A 7,836-nucleotide genomic window follows, 5' to 3' on the forward strand; every position below is an offset into this window, starting at 1 on the left:
GAGTGTCACTCAAGGGTATTTTCGGAAGCCGTGACGCACTTTAGCCGGCCGTCAATCAACTCCTCTTCGCTTAGGAATGCCTATACCCGGAAGCGATCCCCGCTCGGAGCCGGATAACAAGGGCTCAATAAATGATAAGAAGCGGAAAAAAACCACCATACTGCAGATCTAATGCACTCTGCAGTGTCGTTGAGCATCATGGGAAATGTAGTTCCAAAACATCTGGGGTGCCAAGGTTCGCCATCACTGTACTAGGACATTGCAGGAGGAGCTAATTAACCTACCAGCATGTTTTTGGAGTGTGGCAGGAAACCAGTGGAAGCCCACGGAAGTACAGGGAGAGCATGCAAGCTCCATGCAGATAGTGTCCTGGTTGGAATTCGAAACAACGACCTCACTGCTGTAAGGCAGATGTACCAATCCACTGTGACTTAGATTTCTTTATAGAGCCATCATCTAAACTTTAAAATCAATATTGTAAGCAGGAAAGAGGCAAATTCAGTCCAGATTCACTTTTTTTTAAATACTGGCCATGACCTCTTTGAACATGTGAATAATGATAATTATATACTAAAGCATAGCATGTAATCAGGAGCGTAACTGAAGATGATAGGGCCCCTCAGTCACCTCCCTATTCCCTTTGATCTACTGCATAAAAGCACATTATGGCATACTTCCCTGCCAAGTGTTTCCTTCCAACCCTGTGGTGTCAGTACTCTTGGCTGTCACAGGCATCTCATTCTTCTGGTTTTCTTTCTGGGCTTGTGCTCTTTGGCCACCTGATTGGCTGGGTTGTGATGACATCACACCTGTGCATGTACATGGGAGTCTCATTATCGTGGCATGGAGTGGTGCTGTATATGCATGCTGAGCTTCAGCTCCATGTACATTGAAGCTGACAAGTAGGGAGAAGCCGTTTTGATAGAAGAGACCAATAGGGGTCTAGCTGTCAGGGTTTTTTTTTTTTTTTTTTATTCCACTTTATGATAAACAGTATCAAAATCAAGGACAGGTTGCAGGAGAGCAGTTACCATAGTAAATTACTAGAGGCCAGTGCTGTGAGCAGCAGTCAGGGGAAAAGGAATTAACTTATGTAGCGCTCATCCCCGAAGTATCCGCTGGTTGATTTGGGATCGGCCTACTAAGTTACCCTGGCGGTGTCTAGGGGTGTAGTTGTGAGAACAGAGGTAATGAGCGAAGGTCCAGACATCCAATAAAGAGTTTTTCAAAGCTTTATTGTCCAGGCCAAACACGGCCAACATCAACATAAATTGGGAAGGTCAAGGTTGATGAAGGAAGAAAGAGAACCTTGCGGTATCAGGCCCGGATATTAAATGGAGCAGTCAGTACTGCTCTGTATAGTACCAATTTCTGTAACTCGTCGCCACTCTGCTTGGAGTGGGCAGTGCCCCCGGACAGACCCTCATGACAGGCCTGGCAGCCGAAGCGTCACTCTGAACTAGCTGGGAGGAACAGGTCTCTCACACAGACCTGGCTCTAGGGCCTCTGCCACAGGCCAATTTCAATAAAGGACTTAGGTGAATAAAGAGAGAGCGAATCCTCCCAGTGGACTTTTTCTATATAGGCCCCCGGATGACAGCAAGCATACCTGTCAGTGGTCCGGACACCCAATCCCCAGACTGAGATTTTATCAACAGGTCCTGGAACCCAGCGAAGCACTGGAGTCCCCTTTTACCTCCAGGTGAGGTTCAATGCAGCTTTGAGCCTTGGCCAGGTGGGCCGCGCCGGCGGGGTCCATGGATGCACGTACCCTGAAAGTGGGTACTGCACCTGGAACGGGGACCCTGCAAAGATTTCTTAACACATGACCCTTGTCACAGATATACTCTCCCCCAGCATGCCCCGCGAGGAAAAAACTCTCTGGAGCCAACTGCCGGCCAGGGGTTGCATTGCACCCCTTGACCACAGACTGACCCAATGGACATTTGAAAGCAAGGGGGCGCTACACTTATATTAACTATAATATTAATATCCTTGATAATTGTGATTTTTTTCTGCATAATAATGAATACTACAAAATAAAGCTTCAGATTCAGAAAGAATGGCGTAACTTTCGGCGGGCGTAGTGCATCTCATATACGCTACGCTGCCGTAACTTAGAGAGGTGAGTACCGTATTCAGAAAGAACTTGCGCCCTAAGTTACAGCGGCGTAGCGTAAATGGGCTGGCGTAAGCCCGCCTAATTCAAATTATCAAGGCATGCGCCATGTATCCCAGTGCGCATGCTCAAAATCAAATGAATCGGCGTATCTAGGTCATTTGCATATTTATAATGGGATCGCCGAATGCGTCCAGCGTTACTATGCGCTCACGATACGCCGGCGTAGGCAAGTTACATCGGACGGCTAAAGCCATGTTTTTGGACGTATCTCGCTTTGTGAATCGGCGCAAAATGTTTCTGAAGAGTTAAAATTGTAAAAGTAAATTGGTGTTGAGCGATTTATCCTTATATTTTTATGTAAAAGTAATTGCCAATTATGCATTATCTCTTTTGGAAATATTGAATGTTTTTAGTGCAATTTATATAGTCAGCATAGAAGAGGAGACATATTACTTTCTTTTTTTATTATTGCACAAACTTCTATAACATCTCATGAACTATGATACTTTGTTTGAGATCATATGTAGAGTAAATGCTATAAATACACTATAAGTCTGTCCTTTGCTTCATAAATACATCTAAAAATGGAAAACCAAGCCGCAGACCAGTCACCCATCACAATTTATTTCATGCTGCTGATTCACGTAAACCATCAATTTCCACGGTCCAAAGGCTTGCATGCTCTCAAGAGAATTCATCGTATTGAAAGGCCCTAGAGAGAATCTTCTTGGGAAAGTGAAGTGAAGCTGAGGGTCCTGATATGTTTACGCCTGGGGAAATACTAAGTGGAAACTGTTTGAAGATTTTTCCAACATATTCCCCCTGACTTGTGTATTTCTTTTTGGAAATTTTCTATTTATTAACTTCTTTTATGACTGATGACCTAGTCTGAAATGTTATGAAACTAAATGTATGTAGCCCGAACTTTTCTAAAGGATTACTATTCGAGTTTAAACCTACTCTTGTCACCTCAGTTCATGAATTTCTACATAAGGACATTGCAAAAGGAACATTGTATATCACATTTTAGTATGCATCATAAAGGATGGCTTAAAAGCATATTATAGTTTATTCATTTTTTTAAAGATATATAGTACATGTAAAACAGACCTGTAAAATAATACACTGCTTGTACTTGGGTGGGTAAACTCACTCACTTTACTGAGTCTATGGAGGGAGCCTTGGCTGGACATGGGGATTGGGAGGTTAGTAGTTTATAGGAAGAAGATAACATTGTTTTTGCTTTAAAGCGGGGGTTCACCCTATAAACCTAAAAAAAAAAAAAATTTTTGTTCTACCATAAAATCAGGCATTGTAGCTCGAGCTACAGTATGCCTGTCCCGATTTTTTTCCCCCCGTACTCACCGTTTACTCCTACATCGAAGATACCGACTCCCCTCGGTGAATGGGCGTGCCTATGGAGACGGAGGATGATTGACGGCCGGCTCTGGCGCGTCACGCTTCTCCGGAAATAGCCGAAATAGGCTTGGCTCTTCACGGCGCCTGCGCATAGCCTGTGCGCAGGCGCCGTGGAGAGCCGAGACCTACTCCGGCTGTCTTCGGGGAGAGTGACGTGCCAGGGCCGGCCGTCAATCATCCTCCCTCTCCATAGGCACGCCCATTCCCTGCGGGAGCCGAAATCTACGATGTCCGATTACAAGGTGAGTCCGGGGTTAAAAAAATCGGGACAGGCATACTGTAGCTCGCGCTACAATGCCTGTCTCGATGGTAAAATCAAGTCAGTGAGGGTGAACTACCGCTTTAAGTTAAAAAAAAATCTTAGCCTGAAAACAAATTCAGCCACCACATCTAAGCACTGATAAGCTGTAATATATTTCATTTCTGTTCTTCAGTTTTAGTTATCATTTCATCTTAAAAATATTTTATTGCAGATTTTTTAAACAAACATTAGGGCAGTGCAATATAGGACAATAACAATACAGAACAGTTACAGAATCACCCTCCTTAAAAAGAAAAACACAGATTACCACCAATTATTTACTGAGACGTTCCTTAAGTTTTAGATATCAGTTAGCAGTGTTTCAGTGGACCTTAAAAGAACCAAAAAAGAGTGGGAAATTAAACATGTCATGAACTTTACTTTAAAGTTGGTGAAAAATGTAAATAGGGAACCAGAGTAGGAGAGAAGAAAACAGGAGAGTTCCAGAGGGTTCCAGAAAATGGTTCTGTTTAGACAGGCCATATATTATGCAATTTTCTTACTTTCAACCAGGGGTTGAAGGACAGAAAATTGTTTGATTCTTCCATCAATGCAGTCAGTGTTGATGGAGGAATCCCTCCTGCTGTGCTGTTGTATGCTGACAGCAGGAGGTTTCCCAGCCATCAGAATACAATGATAGTGTATAGTTACAATCAAAAGTTTCAAATTTTGATCCGTCTGACCACAGAACAGTTTTCCACTTTGTAACAGACCATTTTAAATTGTCTTTAGCCAAGGGAAGATGGCAACGTTTTTTTGGATCATGTTCAAATATGGCTTGGATGGCTCAAGACACAGGCAATGATTTTTAGAAGTATTCCTGAGCAGTGGCGGCTGGTGCTCAAAATTTTTGGGGGGGCGCAAACAAATGAAAAAAAAACATCAATTGCAGCCTCACTGTATCCATCAATTGCCGCCACTGTGCCCATCAAATGTGGCCACTGTGCCATACAATTGTGGCCACTGTGCCATACAATTGCGCCCCCTATAGACGCACCGCCACTGTTCCTGAGTCCGTGCAGTGATGTCCATCACAAAATCAAGCCTGTTTTTAAGGCAGTGCCATCCAATATTATGCTTTGGCAGAGAGATTTCTCCTGATTCTCAGAGACTTTTGATGATTTTATATACTATAGATGATGATATATTCAAAGTCTTTGCAATTTTACATTGAGGAACATTATTCTGAAATTGTTCAACAATCTTTACAGATTTACGCGGCTTTTTACAGATTGGTGAACCTCTACCCATCTTTACTTCTGGGACACTCTGACTCTCTCATTTTATACCCAATCATATTACTGACCAGTTGACCATATACCTAATAAGTTGCAAAATGTTCTTTCAGCTCTTCCTTGTTCATACCAACTTACTTTTTGTTGCCCTGTCCCAACCTATTTAAGACCAATTACATTTTTTTTTTTTTTAAATGGTTTCAACATTTGATATTTTCTATTGTAAATGAAACCTGGGTTTATGAGATTTGCAAATCATTGCATTTGGTTTTTAGGTAGACTTTACACAATGTCCCAACTTTTTTGGAATTGAGGTTATAGATGTTTTAACTACTATTAAAATATTTAATAAATATATATTTTTGTAAAATTGATATAATGAATATATATTAACGAAACTGTACTTTTTGTACAGTTTTAATTTTTTTAACATTGTCTATGCATACAGTCTGAACGAAAACACATACTTTTGCAAAAATTTGTATTTTTTTCATTATATTATGTATGATAAATATTTTATTTTATGGAAATTGTGCATTTCATGATATGAGGATCAGTAATGGTAATTGTCAGTGTGTGTTTGTGAAAAGAATGTATGTATGTATTTCAAATCTCCTAATACACAAACTTTTCTTTTTGCAGTGGGATTTTGAAGATTTAGATCAAAATTGGAATACGGACTCTGAAGTTCCAAGTATCCAGCCAAGTGACAGCTCTGTTCTAAATGTTGCAAGTTGTAATTCTGAATTGCAGTTTACATCCACTCTCTGGCCAAGATAAAAAAAAACTTTGAAATCAATAATGGCAAAAAGAAAACACAACTTGCAGCCATGGCAAAGACAGAACAGAAGTGAAAACAGCATAATAGCTTCCCTTGTCAATGGGCTAATTATGTTTTTTCATTCAAGTGTATCACTGTCACTGGCTTAAAGTATGATTTGATGTAAAGACTGTAAAGATTGTACTACATTCAAACAGGTTTTGAAGCCCAGAAGAGTTTATACTTTATCTTCTGCCTCATATAAATTAATCATCACCCGGTGAACAATTTGCTTGTACTACAAGCATGGTCACTTATTTTTTGCAAGCCTGTAGCTTGTAAATCTTCACCAGGCCACACCTCGTCATGTCCACTTCTTTCTGTATTCACAGCACTGCCTATGTTGCCGAAACCCTCTCACTGTGATCTACAGTGTCTGGGAGTAGAGAGGATTTGGCAATAGGGTAGGGTAGGTTAAGGAAGTTTTTATTTACTTTGAGGCTTTTGCGGAACATAATCACTGGATTTGGGACTTGTTTAGACTGTGATAAAGGAGCATTAAAGTAATATTAAACCCAAAAGCACAATACAATAAACATTCTCCTGTAAACTATTTGTTAAAATTCTTACCCCAGCATTTGGAGTTTATAACTTTTAATACAGCTGCTTGCGCCTGAGCTCTCAGGGCTGCTTCTCTGGAAAGAGTTAACAGTGGACAGTGCAGTACTCAGTCAGCTTGGGGAAGGGAGAGGGAGGAGGAGAGGAGTGATTGGCCATCCTAAGCCATGGGGCTGGTTGTTTCTATTAATGAACACAGTGTAGGGAGACATAACTCGAGTCCCCCTCCCTCAGTATTTCTCTTCATGTGCCTCCAGTCATGCCTCTGCTGACATGGGGGCTCCTCGCAGGGCTCCTCCCCCTTAACTCTATTGGTCGGCAGCTGGTCTGCTGACTTTGTCTATCAGTTTCTGCCTCCTTGCATGGCTTCTCTCTGCAGCCATGGGTGGAGAGGATAGGCGGGGCAGTCTGCAGTGACAGTGCTCAGCCTCCCCTCAGCAATGAGCAGGATAACTGACAGATGGGCATCCTATACATGCGAAACGAACAGAGGGCGGTCCCCCCCACAGTGACAGAACTCCAGGGCCCGGTCGCAAGTGTGACTGCTGCAACCCTGGTAGTTCCACCACTGAGTAATATATATATATATCACCATGGTCATGTACAATAAAGACATGAAAACAGGATGGCTCAGTGACTCCATAACTCTCTCAACGTGTTTCATGAATCTTAGTTCACTTCATCAGGAGATGATATTGCTGAATGAATGTATGCCATATACAAAAGACACTCTATAAGGATGTACATGTATCTGTCAGATACTAAATGCACATGAGCCCTCTCCAGAGAGTCTGGCTGGGGGAGCTGTGGAGCAAGTGGAAAGCCACTCACCAAGGACTCAAAGCAGGGGTGGCGGGATGAGACTGGCCTGACAGTGTGGATAGATGTCATCAAATGACTAGGGGAATGTCTCACTGATAGATCACCCAGCAGAACCTCTAACAAACTGAAGCCAAACTCCAGTCCAGCTCATATTTATAATCAGTTACAAGGAAAAAAAAATATTTTTGGGATAAAGGTTTTGCATGAATAAATAAAAGCTAATCATATTATTCACCCCTGCCAGTGTCCCATCTCTGTAAACGGATACAATTCTGCTAGAGAAAAAAGCTGGGATTTTGAAATACAAGAAACTTGAACAAATTTTTTGTTGGTAACGATCCTAAGCACAGCATACCCATTTTTGTTAAACTTGATGGCTAGTTCACCAGATGAAAATACAAGAAAGAAAGCCTAAAAAAATGCAGCCATTACATCCTAAGAATTGGTAAGCTTCAATGTAATAAAATAATAAATGGTTGCTTTTGGGCTTAATACAGTACTGCTTTAAATTAGCCACTGAAAGTGTTTAAAAACACGGAGGGTTTAAAGAGGAACTTCA

The 7,836-nt window shown here is 41.6% G+C and overlaps 1 protein-coding gene across 3 annotated transcripts in view; it reads left to right on the forward strand.

Moving 5' to 3' along the window:
• Window positions 1-6,450, forward strand: part of TMEM44 (transmembrane protein 44) — a 52,783-nt gene extending 46,333 nt beyond the window's left edge. For all 3 annotated transcript variants that reach the window (XM_040349505.1, XM_040349506.1, XM_040349507.1), the window contains one exon: window positions 5,720-6,450. In XM_040349505.1, coding sequence (XP_040205439.1) covers window positions 5,720-5,857 — 138 coding nt within the window. In that variant the 3' untranslated portion in view covers window positions 5,858-6,450. The remainder of the gene's footprint in view (window positions 1-5,719) is intronic.
• The last annotated feature ends 1,386 nt before the right edge of the window (window positions 6,451-7,836 follow it).

Source organism: Rana temporaria, chromosome 4 (assembly GCF_905171775.1).
Source record: "Rana temporaria chromosome 4, aRanTem1.1, whole genome shotgun sequence".
NCBI classification, from domain to species: Eukaryota; Metazoa; Chordata; class Amphibia; order Anura; family Ranidae; genus Rana; species Rana temporaria.